This window comes from Gorilla gorilla, chromosome 1 (genome assembly GCF_029281585.2).
Source record: "Gorilla gorilla gorilla isolate KB3781 chromosome 1, NHGRI_mGorGor1-v2.1_pri, whole genome shotgun sequence".
In the NCBI taxonomy this organism is placed as follows: Eukaryota; Metazoa; Chordata; class Mammalia; order Primates; family Hominidae; genus Gorilla; species Gorilla gorilla.
The window spans coordinates 174,414,109-174,433,976 of record NC_073224.2 but is presented as its reverse complement, the minus strand read 5'-3'; the positions used below and the strand labels follow the sequence as shown (position 1 = coordinate 174,433,976).

The 19,868-nt window shown below is 37.5% G+C and overlaps 1 protein-coding gene, 1 non-coding gene and 1 pseudogene across 3 annotated transcripts in view; 2 read left to right on the top strand and 1 right to left on the bottom strand.

Annotated features, from left to right (window-relative positions):
• LEPR (leptin receptor) overlaps positions 1-19,868 on the top strand; it is a 109,389-nt gene that overhangs the window by 32,950 nt on the left and 56,571 nt on the right. For both annotated transcript variants that reach the window (XM_055350096.2, XM_031011785.3), the window contains exons 2-4: positions 1,241-1,300; positions 6,141-6,470; positions 7,992-8,115. In XM_055350096.2, the coding sequence (XP_055206071.1) occupies positions 1,261-1,300; positions 6,141-6,470; positions 7,992-8,115 (494 nt within the window). In that variant the 5' untranslated portion in view covers positions 1,241-1,260. The remainder of the gene's footprint in view (positions 1-1,240; positions 1,301-6,140; positions 6,471-7,991; positions 8,116-19,868) is intronic.
• LOC115932419 (small nucleolar RNA U13) lies at positions 7,211-7,314 on the top strand. The gene has a single exon (XR_004068702.1). It is a non-coding gene; the product is annotated as a small nucleolar RNA U13 (small nucleolar RNA).
• LOC109028192 (polypeptide N-acetylgalactosaminyltransferase 11-like) lies at positions 11,809-14,071 on the bottom strand (annotated as a pseudogene).

Genomic DNA, 19,868 nt, shown 5'->3' with positions numbered 1-19,868 from the left:
AATATAATTAAATCATGAGGGTTCCAAACAGTGTACTGATTTCTAGAAATCCTAAAGAACCATTGTGATATCAGTGTATAAAGAACAAAAATTCTGATGACAAACTTGTAGTGTGAAAAACAAATTTATTGGACTACTCACTGTTTATACTCATTTATTTTCTTCCTGATAGTAAGTTGTAAAATAAATAAACACTTTTTTCCATTTACTTATCAGGTGGTGCCAATTCTCACTTATCATATGGTGCCAATTCTCAGATATGAGTCATGAGACATGTTTCTCACTTAATGTTTTACACTATTCTTTGTGGTAAAGTGTGGTTTCCATTTTAAATTACATCTCTCAGAATAATAGGCAGCTCTGAAAGGGGTTGTAGAGACCATCTAACAGTCTGATTTGTAGATGAGGAACCTGAGGTCTAGAGTGTTGAAAACCCAAGTCCCACAGCTGATTACCAGAAGAGCTTAGCCTGGCACCCAACACTCCTGATGCCTAATTCAGGTAGGTTTTCATCCAAAGTCCAAGCCAAATATATTAAAATTATACTACTATTTGGATTTATGACATAGTAGTACAAATAATCATATTTGTGATACTCCAACTTGAGTAGAACTCATAGGAAATCTTGTCTCTGAAGTCAGACTTCATTTGGGTATATTAAGCCACCAGACTTTTAATTATTCTAACTCTCCAATATTACCTCATCTGCAAATAAACAATAGGTTTCCAAAGGTCTACTGGTAAAATTTCTCCTCTTTATTGGAAATAAATAGGCAGTTGTTACCTATGCAATAGTTATTTGGCCTTACAATATCATAGTAAAGATAAAGACTTTAGAAAACAGGGAAATTTTAAGACCTGAGCATGAAAAAAATTGAAGACGGTGATATTAATGATGTTAAATTAGCTGTTACATATTTAATCAACATTGTGAGCACTTGCATTTAGTTAAAATTTCAGTCTTATCCCGTGATACCTGTCCTGGTTTGTTATGGCATAAAGGAACATTCAGTTTAAATATTTTCGACTTGTATTTTTAATGATGTAAGATAGGATGCGTAAAGGAATAAATCTATAGCCTAATTTTATGTGAGATATTTCTCAGATATTGATCTACAGTATCACATGTAAATTTAGAGACTTATCTATAATCCCTTTCCTTTTATGTTTTCCACAGACAACTTATATATATGTGTTTTTGTTTTTGTGTGTGTTCTGATTTTAGATTTACCTTTTCCAGGTGTACTTCTCTGAAGTAAGATGATTTGTCAAAAATTCTGTGTGGTTTTGTTACATTGGGGTAAGTTACTTGCTCATTTGCTGTTTTAATGCCCTTAAACATGGTAGAGATTTTGCCTTTAGATATGCTGTTTTATTTATTAGCTAACAGAATTTCCTATTTCTAGTTAGGAATTCTCATACATGCTTATGATTAAAAATGCAAACCATAGTATAAGTGTATAAGTGTGAAAACGAAAACTCTTCCCAACCTTCTAAAGACAACCTGATGGTGTATCCTTCCAGAATTCTCTCTCTCTCTCTCTCTCACACACACACACACACACAGACTCACACACACACATACACAGACACACTCATATCTATAGCTGCAAAAATAGCACTGGTCTGTACATGTTGTTCTGGATGTTTATTTTTCCATTTAACAGGTTTCCAATTTATCATGATGGCTTTTTATCTTTATCAGTATTTACTGGGATACTTATTAGTTTAATGGTTGCATGACAATGCACTGTATGAATATATATAAAATTATTAGTCTATTTGACCAATTCCTGATTGATAGACATTTCTTTTTCTGTAACAAATAATACTGCATTGAAACTTCATGTGTCTTTGTATATTTGGAAAAATATTTCTGTAGATTAATTCTTTTTTTTTTTTTTTCTTTTTGAGACGCAGTCTTGCTCTGCTGCCAGACTGGAGTGCAGTGGTATGATCTCAGCCCACTGCAACCTCTGCCTCCTGGATTCAAGCAATTCTCCTGCCTCAGCCTTTCGAGTAGCTGGGACTACAGGCACGCGCCACCATGCCCAGATAATTTTTGTATTTTTAGTAGAGACGGGGTTTCACCATGTTGGCCAGATGGTCTCGATCTCTTGACCTCATGATCTGCCCGCCTCGGCCTCCCAAAGTGCTGGGATTACAGGCGTGAGCCACTGTGCCCAGCCGATACATTGCCAATAACTTTTGAGCATATTGTTCTCACGTGTTTCTTACCACATTCTGGTGACATTCTGATTTCCTTAAACCAAATCATGTAAGTTAGATTGTGTTCCAAGTTTTTGAAATTAAAGTTAGAGTATCTTTAACAAAACTTATGTGATTTGGCAATTGTTTATCTAGCTTTCTTTAACAAAACTTATGTTGTGGCAACTTTATCTGGCAGCTGTTACTTGTGTGTCAACTGGTTCTGAGCATCTCCTTGGCTACCCCAATCTAAAGGGGCTCTTCTAAGCTTCCCTATAGGTCTTCCTTGTTGTACATACTTCTCTTTCATTGCAGCCATCTGTATATTTCCAGAAAATAACCTGGATAGCTCCACCATTACAGATTTCCAAAAAATTATGCCACAAGGGACTATCAAAGAGAAATAACTCATTCTCTTTTTATATTCTCTAATTTTATTAGATATATTTAAGGGAACTATTCATTCTCTTTTATAACTCTCTATTAATTTTTGTTAGACTCTAGTGTTTTACATTGACTTTCTGGAAGGTTTCTGGTTTGATCAAGTTTGTGAACCAAAAGAATTCCTGGGATATTGTTACCTGATAAGATATGCCTTCAGATGAAACTTCTAGACCGTCTTTAGAGTTTAGGATTCATTTGGAGGGAAAGAAATATCATTTACAAAGTTGCATGTGGATAAAATAGACTCATCTTTTAATTTAACTGCATCAATAGTTGCTATGTTTTTAAAGTTCATCATTACATTTTACATTTAAATACTTCTGTGAGGATTTTAGGCTAATTCATTTCAAGCAACTGAATCCTCTATGTAGACCTAGAATATATAATGCTGTAAATTAGTAATATTACATATTCTTGGTTTTGTAAACCTCCTCCCTCAAAAAACTATTCTGTTTTCTTTGAGGTGTTCTGATTTTAGAAACATGTTAGAAGGAGTGAAGTCCAAAGGAACACAATTGTAATATGGATTTACTTTTGGTAATGTTGTGATACCTAATTGTTATCAGTATGGCCATAGTCACATTAATCACTTTGGCCTCAATTTTTGCATCTATACCTATTTATATTAATTTATATCTATAGAAATCTTTAGAAACCAAACTATTAACAGTCATTACCTATGTATCGTTTGAATATTTTCACTGATAATTGCTTTTGTAATGAAAAAATACATTTGTGAATTGATTAAAAATTTTATTTTCTTACATTTTTAAAAAGCCTTTATTTTTTAGAGCAGTTTTAGGTTCACAGCAAAATTGAGAGGAAGGTACAGAGATTTTCCGTAGACTCCCTGCCCCACACATTTATAACCTCCCATGATCAAGTATCCCCCCTCAGAGTGGTACATTTGTCACAATTGATGAACCCATACTGACATATCATTGTCACTCAAAGTCCATAGTTTACATTATGGTTCACTCTTGGTGTTGTATATTGTATGAATGTTGACAGATGTATGTATAGTGACCTTTATCTGCAGCTGTAGAATCATACAGAAGAATTTCACTGCCCTGCCCATCCTTTGTGGCCTTCCTATTCCTCCCTGCTTCTTACCTAACTCCTGGGAACTGCTGATCTTTTTACTGTTTCCATAGTTGTGCCTTTTATAGAATGTCATAATGTCATATAGTTGGAATAACATAGTATGTAGTCTTTTCATATTGGTTTCTTTCACTTAGTAATATGCATTTATGTTTCCTCCATGTCTTTTTTTTCCTCTTTAAATTTTTATTTTTTTAGATTCAGAGGTTACAAGTATGGTTTTGTTACATGGATATGTTGCGTAGTGTGTACATCACCTGAATAGTGAACTTTGTGTACAATACTACTTATAAGTGAGAACATGTGGTATTGGATTTTCTGTTTCTGAGTTATTTCACTTAGGATAATGGCCTTTAGCTCCATCCACGTTGTTGCAAAGTACATGATTTTATTCTTTTTTATGGCTGCATAGTATTCCATGGTGTGTGTGTGTGTGTGTGTGTGTGTGTGTATGTGCATGTGTGTGAATATGCCACTTTTTTTAATGCAGTCATTCATTGAGGGACACTTAGGTTGATTCCATGACTTTGCTATTGTGAATAGTGCTGTGACAAACATATGACCGCAGGTGTCTTTTTGTTATAACGATTTCTTTTCCTTTGAGTAGATACTTAGTAGTGGGATTGCTGGATTGAATGATAGTTCTACTTTTAGTTCTTTGAGAAATCTACACATTGTTTTCCACAGAGGTTGTACAAATTTACATTGCCACCAACAGTGAATAAGCATTTCCTTTTCTCTGCATCCTCACCAACATCTATTATTTTTTGACTTTTTAATAATGGCCATTCTTACTGGTATAAGATGGTGGTATCTCATTGTAGTTTTAATTTGCATTTTTCTAATGATTAGTGATATTGGGCATTTTTTTCATGTTCATTGGCTGCTTGTATGTCTTCTTTTGAGAAATGTCTTCATTTCTTTTCCTTCTTTTTAATGGGATTATTTGTTTTTTTCTTGTTGAGTTGTTTGAGTTCCTTCTAAATTCTGGATATTAGTCCTTTGTTGGATGCATAGTTCTGGAACAGTGCTGGAACCTCTGTATCTTTTCGTGACTTGATGTCTCATTTCTTTTTAGCCCTGAATAATATTTAATTGTCTGGATGTACCACAATTTACCCATTCACCTACTGATGAACATCATGTTTACTTCTGTTTCCTTACATTATTACTTTTGCCATAACTCTTCAAAATTCTCATTTCATACAAATCCATACAAGATTCTCAGAATTCCTATTCTGCATTAGTGTCTATATAAGCCAACACAATTGTTGCATCATTTGGGCAACTTATTGAAAAAACAATTATGGAGAATTATTTTATTTTCAAACAAATATTTAAAAATAAGTTTGGCTGGGTGCAGTGGCTCATGCCTGTAATCCCAGCACTTTGGGAGGCCAAGGTGGGTGGATCACCTGAGGTCAGGAGTTCGAGACCAGCCTGGCCAACATGGCAAAACCCCGTCTCTACTAAAAGTACAAAAATTAACCGGGTGTGGTGGCAGGTGCCTGTAATCCCAGCTACTCAGGAGGCTGAGGCAGGAGAATTGCTTGAACCCAGGAAGCGGAGGTTGCAGTAAGTCGAGATCATGCCGCTGCACTCCAGCCTGAGCAACAAGAGCGAAACTCCATCTTAAAAAAAAACAAAAAAAAACAAGGTTTAACTTTTGCAGATTTTTTGGTACAGGATTATATAATTGTTCTTAATTTTTATATGTAAAAAGTGATAATTTAATCAGCAGTGGGCATTTCCCATAAGAAGTCTATTCTTTTGCATCATTTTTTGTGTAATGTGCTAAGGGCATGTCTTATATGATGATGTTTTGTATTTGGAGGATCATGGGAAAATTCAGGAGATCATCAAGCCATCATCATGTTGAAGACAAATTCTTTCTAAAAGTGCTCAGCAAAAGCAGTGTTAATATTTTGGTGTTACTCTCTTAAATACATATTAAAATAGCACTTTAATGTTTGTTTATATAATTGCACATCCAGATATTTATTTATCATTTATACTGGATATTATATTTATCATTTATAATGGAAGCTAGAATAATATGCTTTAGAAAGGAAAAATAAAATATTCAGTGTTTGTTTCCTTTTATTAAAACATAAATATAAAATGTCAGCTTAAAGAGAAAACATGAAGTGTGAGTCTTCAAAAAGAAAAGAGATGTCAGAAAGTGGAGTAATTTCTAGAAATGAATGCATCCTCTTGAATGTAACACATTGTACAATGGAAGCACAAAGTTATTCATTAGGCACTCACTGGGACTTAGAGAGTTAAATAATCATTGAGCACTACATGGTTTAATCTCAGATACTTTCTATTCATGTCTTAGTCAAAATGATTACTTTTTTCTATGTGTCTTTTTAATATCCTAACAGAATTTATTTACGTGATAACTGCATTTAACTTGTCATATCCAATTACTCCTTGGAGATTTAAGTTGTCTTGCATGCCACCAAATTCAACCTATGACTACTTCCTTTTGCCTGCTGGACTCTCAAAGAATACTTCAAATTCGAATGGACATTATGAGACAGCTGTTGAACCTAAGTTTAATTCAAGTGGTACTTACTTTTCTAACTTATCCAAAACAACTTTCCACTGTTGCTTTCGGAGTGAGCAAGATAGAAACTGCTCCTTATGTGCAGACAACATTGAAGGAAAGACATTTGTTTCAACAGTAAATTCTTTAGTTTTTCAACAAATAGGTAAGCATTAGCTATTTTTTAAATGTATTGAACAATGTTTTTGAATTCTTTGATACCTGTATGAAATAGATGTTTTATGGCTATGATTTTAACATACATAATCATTTTTATATTGATAATAAAATTAGGATTCATTATGTGAACAAACTAATAAATAATTTCCAAATTATCTTGTATCCCATAAAAATATAATGGAACTATTTTACTTTTAAGTACATTCCTTGTTGTCTTCTAAATTTGCTTTGAAATAGAAAAACACACCTTATTTTTGTTAAATGTATAAAATATCAAATGACTGATAATATTGTTGAATTGGTTAAATTTTAAAATATTCATGAATAATAATATTTCTTCAGGGAAGGAATATCTCTGAAAGAATATACGTTTTAAAGATGGGTTTTTCAGAAAGAATAGCTAATGGATGCTGGGCTTAACACCTAGGTGATGTGATGATCTGTGTAGCAAACTGCTGTGGTACATGTTTACCTATTTAACTAACCTGCACATCCTGCACATGTACCCCTGTACTAAAAATAAAAGTTGGAAAAAAAAAAGATAAGAAAAAAATTCTTTTTTTTTGTTTAAGTATAATGCATACTGATTGTAGCTAGTGTAGTTAAAAATTCTGCATCTGGAAATATAAACAACAAAATTATCCCAAGTCTTTTGGAAAAGCTAGGAAGAGTGGAGTCAATTGACTCATCCATGTAGAGAGACCTCCAGTATGAAAATACAGGCATATCTTTTCCTCCCTCAAAAGCGTGATGATTGGGTTTTCACATGTATGAGTGAGATGTGCCTCCCTCAGACCTTGTTATGATGTTGGCACATTACCTGTCTAATGTTTAAAAAAAAAAAAAAAAGGCTGGGCACAGTGGCTTAACTGCCTGCAATCCTAGCATTTAGGAGGCCTAGGCGGGCGGATCACTTGAGCTCAGGAGTTAGAGACCAGCCTGGGCAACATAATGAAACCCCATCTCTACTAAAAATACAAAAAAAAAAAAAAAAAAAAAAATTAACTGGGCATGGTGGTGCATGCCTCTAGTCCCATCTACTTAGGAGACTGAGGTGGGAAGATTGCTTGAGAGATGGAGGCTGCAGTGAGCCATGATCACATGATCATGCCACTGCACTCCAGCCTGGGTGACAGAGTGAGACCCCATCTCAAAAAAAAAAAAAAAAAGAAAAGAAAAAGAAAAAGAAAAGTGAGAACTGAGCTAGGTGAGTTTTGAGCTCTTTTGTCCTATTTAAGTGGTTTGAAATTAAAGAAAATTTGAGAAGCAATAATTGAATTTAATTCTATTACTTTAGAAAAAAGGAAACTGAGGGCCAAAGGGACTAAGTGATGGGCAAACGCATGCCCCTAGTTGAAGCTTGTTCTTTTTCTCTCAGAACAGGCAATGGAAGTTATATCAGAACACTGGTAAATTTGATTTAGCTCTTCTCTTTCACTGAGTTGTTCAGATGGTTTTTGAGATTTCATATAGTTGTTTTTTTTTTTTTTTTTTTTTTTAAATTCAGGTGCAAACTGGAACATACAGTGCTGGCTAAAAGGAGACTTAAAATTATTCATCTGTTATGTGGAGTCATTATTTAAGAATCCATTCAAGAATTATAACTATAAGGTCCATCTTTTATATGTTCTGTAAGTACCAAATAATTAATTTGGCATTTCTACTACACAATATTTTTTAAAAGAGCTTTCATATACGGAAGTAGATTATAAACCTCTTGCATCCCTACATTTCCTGTTATATGTTTTATTTTTTAATATAGCATTCTGCTCTGTTAGGTTTCCTCTTTTCTCCTCCTGTTAATTGAGGTAGCAAGACAGTCAGGTTTAGGGTCACGATTGTCAGGTCCATGAGTATACCAAATGTTCAGTTCAAGTTCAGGTTCTAGCTCACGCTGAGGTCCGAAGGGAGTGGGTGGATGGGTAATAGCTGAAAGAACACTCTGGGGGCCTTAAGCAGGTGAAACGTAGTTTTATTCAGCAGCTCTCTATCAGCAGCTTACTCAAACTAGGTCTCTCATTAGCTGCTCTCTTAGCAGCAGCTTTCTCTCACTGTCTGCTCTGTTTTGACTGGTTGGGCCAGCTGCTCCTATGCACAGCTGCACAGCTGGCTCTCTCTTGCCTTCAGGGTCAGCAGCTTAACTCTTTCTCTCTCTGGGCATGAACGCGAACCATGCTGTGCCATGTTGTGCCATGCTGAGCCATGCCCTGGCTCCCCTTGTCAGAGCAAGACTGACAGCTCTGGTACTCTCTCTCTGGGTGCAAGAGCGCCTGTACAAGAGCATCTGTAGAGTGTCAGCAGGGCAATTATACCTTTTACAGACAATAGTGGCATATGGCCAAGGGATGGCCTTCCCATGTTATGGCTACATGGCTGTGATAACAGATGGAGTTATATGCCTGCACTCTACTCGCTGAGTCATGCAGGCCTGGACATCTGCCTTGGCCTGATTCTTGACCGAAGCACATCCATGTACCTTACAAAGATATTGCAGATATAGGTGGGCATGTAGTCTGAAAGAAGAGTGAACTCAGTTCAGGAGTGCTAGGTATTTGAGTGGAAAAGGAAAAAAGGTGCGTTTTATATTTCTTTTTCAGATGATTTTTCGTATTCGATCTCTTTATAAACTTAAAAATATGGGTGGCTAATATTTGTGCTAGAAAGAGAACAAAGATATTGTTTTCAAATAGCCATATACTTATAACTCAAACAGCGAATATGTCATTAAGTTTTCTAATTACTCTAGTGATGATATACACCATTTTTATGTCAATTTTAACTCTTTAAAATTCTTTCTCATTAATTCTTCTATTTGATGCTTAAAGTCTCGCTTCCTTCAGTTCTGCAGTTATTGAGATAATACCGTTGAGGAGCAATGTGCTAGAAACTGTCCCTATACAAATGAATAGAGACAGAAAGTAAAGTGGGGCTGAGAGGAGGGGGAATTGGGGAGTTACTGTTTAATGGATATAAAGTTTCAATTTGGGAAAATGAAAAATGTTCTGGAGTTGGGGCGTGGTGATGGTTGTATAAGAACGTGAATGTATTTCATGTCATTGCACTGTACACTTAAAATGGTTGAAATGTTAAATTTTATATACATTTTATTACAGTAAAAATTTAAAAAGAAACTTAAAGACATGTAAAAAAGGATGAATGGTTACGATCACTGTCCTTTAGGTGCTCAAAGGCTAGCTCAAAGGCTCCAACTGCTAGTTGGGACCTGTATGTACAGAGTTTCAGTTTTAGTGGTTACCGATATGTATTTGGTAGGTACATAGTGTCATGGAAGCCCATCATTGTTGTGAGATCTTAGATGGGGGTTATCTAGTTAAGCTGGTGAGAGAAGAGAGGAGGAAAGGTTTCCTAAGGAAGGAGATAGCTGAGTTGAGTCATTAGAGATGAATAAGAGCAAATGAGAAAATATGTGGGCAGTGTAGTGTTGGGAAGGAGATCAGTATCACCTGGAACCTTGTTAGAAATTTAAATTTGCATGCTAAATGACAAGTTAATGGCTGCAGCACACCAACATGGCACATGTATACATATGCAACAAACCTGCACGTTGTGCACATGTACCCTAAAACTTAAAGTATAATAATAATAAAAAAAATTTAAATTTGCTAGCTCACCCTTGTGAATAAAAAATTAGGGGGGTGGGGCTCATTAATATATGTTTTGCCAAGTCCTTTAGGTGATTCTGATGGAACTCAAGTTTGAAAATTCCTGCTGTAGAGGTTAATATGACAGATTTTAGAGTCAGACTACCTGGCTGTACCACTTAACTAAATGCACTCACAAAGCACTTGCTATGTTTAACAGTTGTTCTACCTCTAGAAATTAACACAATGGAAATATTTACACAATGCTTAAAAATTATTTGTTGAATGAATACATATTGCCAAAATGCTTTCTAAAATATTTTCCAATTTACCCTCCAGAAAGGTCTTAATGAGCCAAAAAATTAATAAAGAAATAATATTGTCTGAAGGTGTGAGAAGTGAGTAGTCAATGGTCAGATATAGCAGGAAGATATAATAAGGTCTGAATAATATGTACGGATTTGGCAGTGTGAAAGTAATGGGTCTTTAGGCAGAGCTCATTCGGGGGAGCGGAAGGAGAGGTTGCCAGAACAAAGGGAAACTTGGAGAAAGGACCCTGAAGAGCTGATCTTTATGCTAGTTCCTCAGTCAGTTGATGGGGGGACGCTGCAGAACTGGAATTCATATATCCAAGGCATACTATGGCTGGTGCTGCGAATATGAAAAAAACCTGGTTACTGGGACCAACTGCTGCTGCCCAGGTGAGGAACCTTTGGCTGGAGTGATATTTCAAGAATGGTAGGCAAAACAGGAAGGATCAACTCCCTTGTCACTCCATTATTCTAGTCTCTTTCTAGCTCCCCCACAGGTAGAATTTAACAAGAATTTAGGTAGCAGAGGAGAACTATGGTTTGCAGAGTTCCAGCCCCAGCATGGCGAAACAGAGCATAGGGTGCATTTGAAGGTGGCAGTCATTAGCTTAACCACCAGCAAAATTCACTTCATTGGCTCATTGGCTACTTAGAACATTCACACACACCTTTCTACGCATACCTACCTTTCCCTACAACTTCCTTATAACTTCATGCTTTCACTTAATTAAGTGCAACTATACTTTAAAAAAAAATCAAAAGGATCCTTTATTTCATGTGTATGTAGTATCATAATTCATCAAAATAATTTATAATAGTTAACTGCCCCTCAAATATTGTTTTATAAATGATGCCTTCTGAAGTTAAACATAATGTAGATTCATTTTTTAAAAATTGTCTGTTTAGAACATACTAAACAAATGATAAGTTAAAAAAAAATATAACTGTCTCCTGTGAAGTCTTCTAAGAAAATCATGGCAAGTTCCTGATCAGGTAAAAACCATTCCATCATTAAAGGGGATTAAAAAGAGGCATAAATAAATTTGAATAGAAACATCTGTTTGCTGAGTTTTGTCACTGTGTACAAATGAAACTCTAGAGTTAAAATTATATTCTGATTTCCCTCTATAAGCAAGAAATTCCTTAATAGAAGCTCAGAAATGACCTCAGTGTCTTGGTGAAACATACTTCTTCATCTGCCGACACTCAGTGCTCCCATCTCTATCAGATCTGCTGTGTTACCTCTGTTAACATTCCCAGGCATCTCCAGGAAGATGGGAGATGTCATCCTCTCCAAGATGGCTCTACCAAACCAAGGCTTTCCTGACACCAACAACGTTCTTTCTAAAGCCCTACACTTCACAGAGGAGGCAAAGCCCGATGAAGCACCGTTTCTGCCACGGTGTCCACCTTAAGCTTCCAACTGCCACTGTTGTGAGGAGGAGCCATCACAGATTGCCATAGCCACAGAGTCTTCCTGACCCTGTGGAGCCACCGCTCTCAGGCACTGTCCAGCTGACGTCTGGTGTAGCCAATTATTTTCCCCAAAGGTCCATGTCTGCCTGACCCATGGCACTCCACGAGTTGTGGTGGGTCTGATGAGCTAGTTTCTGTCATACCTAGACAAATAAGATGGTTTAAAACCAATTCATGCTCTTCATTATAAATCCAGATCTGATTTGGGTCCCCATGCTCACAAGTCTTAAGCACTAGTAGGCCTCCTTTCCAACTTGGGCAGCCCTGAGCCACCAGACATTTGTTGGTCTGGAGGTGATAGAGCCTTCCAAGTTGAAGGACTTTGGGGCATTTTGGCCCTCTACTGATAAAAGTGGGTTGCTGGGATTTGTCATGGGTCCCAGATATCTGCATCTTTGGGTAAATATTACCCAAATACCATTCAAATGATTTGCATCCTAACTTCTTTCTCAATTCAACATGCTCACTGATAGTTCCAAAGCTTTTCCTCTCCAGATTAAGTCTTAAGGAAAAATACTGCCCCTTTATTCATCCAGCCAGACATGTGCCAGCTGCAAAAAGTTGTGTTCATGGCATCCCGGCCTTCAGGAGATCCATATGGTCCCCTTTTTTTGGAAAATGTGTCCTACTGTAGAGCAAGGCATGATGAAGAACTTACCTCCACACACCCAGATCTGAAATGATATTTCCAGGTTTTCTCCTCTCCAGATATCCATGCCAGTATCATACTGTCCAAGTTCCTGGAAATACTGTCTGTTCCTGGCAAACAATCCTCCAGCCATTATCGGTGACTTTGTTGGTGCTGTGGCTTTTTCTGCTCATCCTAGCTCAGAAAGGGGAACAAGCTCCTATTTGAAGTGCAGCCCTCAGTTGAATCCTCCACGGACAACAGAGGATGAGCTGTAGGCTAGCGTGTTGGCACTAATGATATCAATCACTGAGAGCATCATGGTCTGCCAGTCCACACATATGACAGCCAGCAAGGGCTGCAGCCACATCACATTCACTTCAATTGGCTGTCTAGGAACACAAGGACTTCTGTTGTGTGGACTGCTACACTCATTCTTCCTTGAATCAATCCCTCATACTTTATGTTTCTTATACCTTAATTTTTCCAAGGAGGTATTTTTGGACATATTCATCTCGTCCTCCTTTGAAGTCATCAAGGTCGCTAACAACATCCATAAAGATGATTTCATGAAGCAGGTTTGCTGGCATGCAATTTGTGACAATGTGCAGCGTCTGGAGACAGGGCAGAAAAAGCTTCATTGTGGAAACAGATAACAATTATGTAAGCAACTGGCAGGTCAGGAGGTAGGACTTTACATGCTGTATTCTTTGTCCCTGGCACATCTCTGTGGTAGCCTGCAGTTACTGATAAGCATATTAAAAGCACATTTCTGATAGCCCGTCTCTCAACTCCTGAGCACGTTAATTAAAAATCATGCCTAGTTCAGAAGACAATTTCAAGTGGCCTTTTTCTGGATCTTCAATGTGACTATCACATCATCAATTTTGTTTGCTTCGAACTGTGGCTCTAGTAATAGACTTGGACCTTGAGTGAATCAGGAATAGAATTGTTTTGGAAATGGTCCATGGGGTCCAGACCCCTTGAGCACATTCTTTTTTTTTTTTTTTAATATAGTTTAAGTTCTGGGATACACGTGCAGAAAGTGCAGGTTTGTTACATAGGTATACGTGTGCCATGGTGGTTTGCTGCACCCATCAACCCGTCATCTACATTAGGTATTTCTCCTAATGCTATCCCTCCTCTAGCCCCCCATCCCCCTACAGGCCCCAGTGTGTGATGTTCCCCTCCCTGTGTCCATGTGTTCTCATTGTTCAACTCCCACTTATGAGTGAGAACATGTGGTGTTTGTTTTTTGGTTCCTGTGTTAGTCTGCTGAGAATGATGGTTTTCAGCTTCATCCATGTCCTTGCAAAGGACATGAACTCGTCCTTTTTTATGGCTGCATTGTATTCCATGATGTATATGTGCCACATTTTCCTTATCCAGTCTATCACTGAGGGGTATGTGGGTTGGTTCCAAGTCTTCGCTATTATGAATAGTGGATGAGCACATTCTTAAGTGGCTGAGTCACTTCACCGAAGTTGAAATGAACAAAAACCAAAACTGCACAGGTCACAGATGTAAAAATGTACCCATAACAGAAATATTGAACTGTGACACTTCCCATAATAGACTTAGCATAACTAATGGGCCATTTTCAATTTCTGCAGCACTGGTAATGGCCTTCCAGGACTCAGGCTGTGGCATCTTTCCTCCTGCCACAGCCCCTGTCTGAGCCACAGAAGCTGCCCAGGGGGTGAGGAGTGGTGGGCTACACTTTGAACAAAAGGAGACAGTCTTATTCTCTCTCCCACATGGGATGATGCTATGTCACAGTTGTCATTATGTTTTCTGTGCAACATGTACAGTATTGCTCTCTGGGCAGTATTAATTGCTCCTCACATTCAATCACTGTTTCACCTGAATGAATATTGTGGAAGCTAAATATAAAATTGTAAATTTAATAATTGCAGGAATCCTTATATAAAATAATAGGGGGAAGGAAAAGATTGAGAAGAAATTAATTAATATATAGAAACACACACACAAGCATACTGTAAGGGAGGAAATATGCACAGCTGCCACTGCTCTTCTTTCTGTATTGATTACCAGGCTGTAGTTAATATTTATTACTAGTGTTAGACCACTGGACTAATTCTTTAAGTCACCCAGAGGAGGAACCCAGATATAGTGCCACTGCCATCATATCTGAACATTGAATGTCCCTGTGGTCATCATTTCCACATGGAGGTCACCTGATGCCACGACTGATGAACCTACAAGCCCCTGCGTCTTTGTGCAATCATCATGAGGGCCAGTGTCTCAGATGTAGTTATCTAGTTGGTGAGAAGGTGCTCTAGCTGCCAGTGTTTCAGCCTTGTATAATGGTAGATTCTTCAGTCAGATGTTGGGCAACCAGAAAGTAGACAAATGTCCTTAACAAAAGTGACTGAGTTATAAATCTCTAGAGGCCTGAGAAGCCTGGCTGGGGTTGGAAAGTGGAGGTGGAAGACTAATGGATAATGAATGTCCCAGGGTGGATAATTAAAGGATGAAATCGTGAGTTTGTTTCTAGTCTATAGAAAGTGACCCAGCAGGGAGAGAAAAGTTGATAATAGAAGGGGAGCCATTGAAGATATTTTATTGAGAGTGAATAATGGAATAGGCCAATTCCATGAAAAGAGCACAGGGTTGGTCTTAAAGAAGGTTTACCTCAACTTCTGAGTATTGAGAGAAGAAAGGAAGCCCTATGGTGGATGAAGATATATTTGAAGCTCAGGGCATTTTCCTGCTTTATTGAGCAAAATAGGTTTTAGCTCAGAGAAAAGTATTCCTTTGCTTAGTAGTACCTTCTTGCAATGACCTAAATGCTTTGGATGTGATTAAAAATTCTCACTTGAGTGCCTATTCTAGACAATTTCTGATCTTATCAGCAGGTTAGGGCAAAGTGCTCAGTTTTAAAGCCCTGTGAATATGTGTAAGGGCTTAAATTCTATTATGTATATATTATAATTATGACGAGGTATTTTTCTGAAAAAGATAAGTATATGTGTAATATATAGATATATATAATTTCAGAGCATTATAAATTTGAATAGTTACTTAGTTATAGCTGAGAATTTTAGCTTCAGTTTAGTCAGCCGAACAGCCATTGGTCTATTCTTCTAAACAATAGGACCCAGAAGAATGAGAAAATTAGGTAAATTAGGTAGATTTTCAAACTTTCTTACAAGATGATTTTTAATTTGGTCTTCTTTTACTTGGAACCTAGGTTTCTAAAAATATTAGCACAGTAAAACCTGTCATAATTCCAAGGAATTTGAGAAACAGTCTCCCATTTTTTTCCTGCCACATTATATACCTCTATGATTTGGTTAATATGTTCATTATACCAACTATCACATGCTGTTTCTGCCTTTAATTCTATTTTTGTTTGGCTCTTAAGGCAATGTATCTCCAAATAATTAAATAGGACTCTAATTCAATAGGTAGAGCTGGTCAATATAGGAAGAGCTGGTCAATATAACCAATGAGAACTCCATGGAAGAGAAAATCCATAATGGTGATTACTATAGAAAAGCTTTGAATCAGACTCACCTATTTTGGACATCAGAGAATTCACAAGAGAAATTTTCAAATGCTTCCATGTGTAAAAAAGTATATTTTAAAAGGGATAAAATCTAATGTTTGTAAGGGATTTAAAACCACATAAATATGTCCCTTAAGGGAAAGCTTTGTTTGGGCTCAGATATTAATGTTTGTCAGAGAGTCTGAAGGACAGATACTCTAGAAATGTAATATTTTGAAACTGCTCTGAGATTTTCTCTTAGATCTAGGAAGGAAATTCTCTTTCTTTATTAGGTGCCTACTGTGTGTTCCAGGCACGGAGCTGAGCATGGGGAACAAGGTTCTACAACACAGACTCAGCCCTTGCCCTCCTGGGCTAACATTCTGTGGTAAAAACAGAAGACATAACAGCAAAGTTTGGAAAGGCTGTGCTGTAATAAATACAGTGCCTTGTGGAAACAAGTACTAGGGATATCCAGCCCAGGTGAAGAGGGGGCAGAGGAGAATGAGCCAGAGAGTGAAGAACATTTGCAAAGGCCCAGAGGCACAGATACCACATGGCAGGACTTGAAAAGTTGAGTGTGGTGGGACTGGGAAGCTGGGGAATGAAGAGAAATCAGGATGGAGGGATACACAAGGGTCAGATTATGAAGGGCCCTCCAGGTCATGCTTGGAGTTTGGGCTTCTATAACTACTAACACCTACTTTACTTTGTTTTCACAGTTACTCCTGCCAGCATTCTTGATGATTTCAGCATCCATGTGATTAATCTTCAGTTTCTTGAATGCTTATTTTCAATATTCTTGTATTATCACACCACTTTGTTCACCCCTTGTCATGGACATGCTCGAGACTTTGTCATCACCAATAAGCATGCTTTTTCTATAATCTCCATGTCAAGAATCCTGCTCTTTGACCATCTCCCCTTGCACCCTTCATGTTAGTTTATTCCCTCTACTACTCAACTTCAGGAATAATTCTCCATGGTTCTTGGCTCCCCCTTCTGGGTGCCAGGTTCTGGCCTGAGTAACCCTCTCTTCTTCATGAAAAGCAGCCCATATGTGCATCTAAGTTGTTTTCACAGCCTGCTTTCCTATCAGCACAATTTTTAATGGTCGAAAGGCTTTTTTTTTTTTCCATTTTGTTCTGTCTCTGTCTCTTTCTGTCTCTATATTAGCACTATTTCTGCTAATACACTTCTTTCACAAAACTACCTGGACCTCCAGTGGATCTCTCTGGTATAAAGCCTGCAAATCTCCTAGAGATCTTTTCTCTGTCTTCTCTTTGATCTTTGCTCAGAAGGCATTTCTTAATTTTAACAGTGTTTGCTATCTGGAGAGGCTAGACACTTCAAGACTATGAAGTCCTCTTTCCTTTTGTTTAATGGCCCTTTCTTCAATGTATATCTCTCCTCTTACAGCAAGAAGAAACCAAGAGACATCCGCAACACTTGCTGGAAATCTCCTTAAATATATCATTCAGTTCAACAGACACATTCTATACTTTCCACATAACTGCAGATGGTAATGTTAATGAGCTCTCTGCTACTACACAAGAAAGACCACTGTTCTCCAGTTTCCAATAAATTATCTCTCACTTCCTTTTGTGCCCTCACTGGCAGAGTCTTTGAAGTCCGCCAGATTTCTACTAACAGTCTGTTCGAGGCAATTTAGGTTTTCTTCACCATGCTTCTCCAAATCCTTCTAGCCTCTGTCTGTCTGCTGGTTCCAAAGCCACTCACACATTTTCAGGTTTTCATTATGGCAGCACCCCACTTTCAAGTTCCAGTATCTGCATTAGTGATCTAATGTCATATAATGAATTAACCCAAAACTTAGTGGCTTAAAACAATAATCATTTATTATCTCACAATTTCTGTTTTTAAGGAATTCAGCTGCAGCTTAGTGTGGGGTGGAATGGGAAGGGAGTATCTGCTTCAGGGTCTCGTAGAAATACTGCACTGAAGGTGTCAGCCACCAGGACTGCAGTCATTTCAAGGTTCAACTTTAGGAGGAGCTAGTTTTGAGATCAATTCTTGGGGTTCCAAGTTCTTCATGGGATGTTGGACTGAGGGCCTCAGTTCCTCCCTGGCTGTCGGCTGGAGACCTCCTTCAGTTCCTTGTTATGTGGATCTCCCCATAGGACAGCCTGCACCTTTGCAGCTGGCTTTCCTGAGAGTGAGCCAGAGAGACTCACTGATGATCTTGCTTTTTATTTTCACTGAGACAACAGAAGCAGGTGGAGTTTCTCTAATGATTGCTTTTCTCACCCAAATCTACCAGGCTGCGTGTATCAGTGCCCATGCACTTTTCCTCTCTTCTTTTATTGTGAATAAATTCTTTGAGTTCTGATCTAAGGCGAACCCTTTGTTACGTGTTCTGAGTCCCATCTCTTATTGTCAACTCAAGGACTTTCTTGCCATTATCCTCTATTTTCTGCACCATCATGTTTCTCTCTCAGCTAATAGACACGATATAATAACTTCAATTTAAAAAAATAAATTTTCTCTGTTACACATTTCTGTCAAGTAACCACCCCATTTCACTACTTCTTTTAAAGAAAACAAAGTTTTGAATTGTATGAATACATTATGTCTTCAAAAGTTAATAAAAAAGTCAACAAGTGACTCTGGCCATGAGGGAATAAGAGGGTCTGGATTACTCTCCTGTGATAAACAACTAGAAAACTGGAAAAAAATGTAGGAAATAATTATTTTCAGACATTGGACAAAGACAGACGGAACTGTGATTCCTAAGAGAAGGAAACAAAATGTGTACTACTAGTACTTAGGCTTTCTGAACTGTAGAAAATTCCCAGAACATGGCACAGAGCTGAGGAACTCAAGCTGAGCCCAACAATCTTGTAGAGATAAGAGTTCAGAGAGTGTAAGGGGCTCAAGTTCATGGGGCAGAGTACTTTGAAAGCAGGAGCATACAGAAAAACTTACAGTGGGCCACTTTAACTCTTTGGCTGAATATCAATCTGGCCACAATGTTGGGTAAGAAAAACTTCTAGTAAGAGAACAGTTACCAGGGAGCTATAAGCTAAACAATTCACAGAATTCATAGAGGTCTGGGAATCGTTCAAGTTTCCACAAACGAGATTGGAGAGACCTTAATAGGTATCAGTGACATTTCGTAGGAACTCCAGAAGAGCTATACTTTAAAGGTGGGGCCAAATTAGCCTTAGAGTCAAGGCTACGCTATACTATTCCCCAAAATGCTTAAAGGATGCCCTAAAAGATTCAAATTAGTGCTCAAGTAACTTAACTGACTTTCACAACAAAATCCAACACTCTTCAAGGCAAAATAAAACAATGTAATATTCAAAAATGAAATAATCACAGTGTCTGGCAGCCAGTAAACACATGCTAGATATATGAAAAGATAGGAAAATGTGACCTATAACCAAGAGAAAAAGAAAAAATAGTCAATAGAAACAGACCCGGAAATGACAGAGATGATAGAATTGGTAGACAAAGACAGCTATCATTAATATGCTCTACATGTTCAAGAATGTAAAGGAAAATATGAATATAATGAGACAGGAAATTGAAGATGTAAAAGAGAACCCAGTGACATTTTTAAAGATGCAAAATGCATTTTTTTGTAAACAAAAATGCTAAATATTAATTTGGGCATTTAGAATAATGTTATTCAATAAAATAGTATTTATTGTATGCAGCCCATAGTGCTAGGCTCTGTAAGGGATGCACTTTTCATTCTCCTTCCCTTCTTTCCTTTCTATCAGGATGGACTCATGGATTCTTATTTTCGTTTGTGGGCTACAAAAGTTACATCATTTATTTTATTACTGAAATCGTCTTTCTTTCTAGCAGTATAAGATGTACCAGGTTG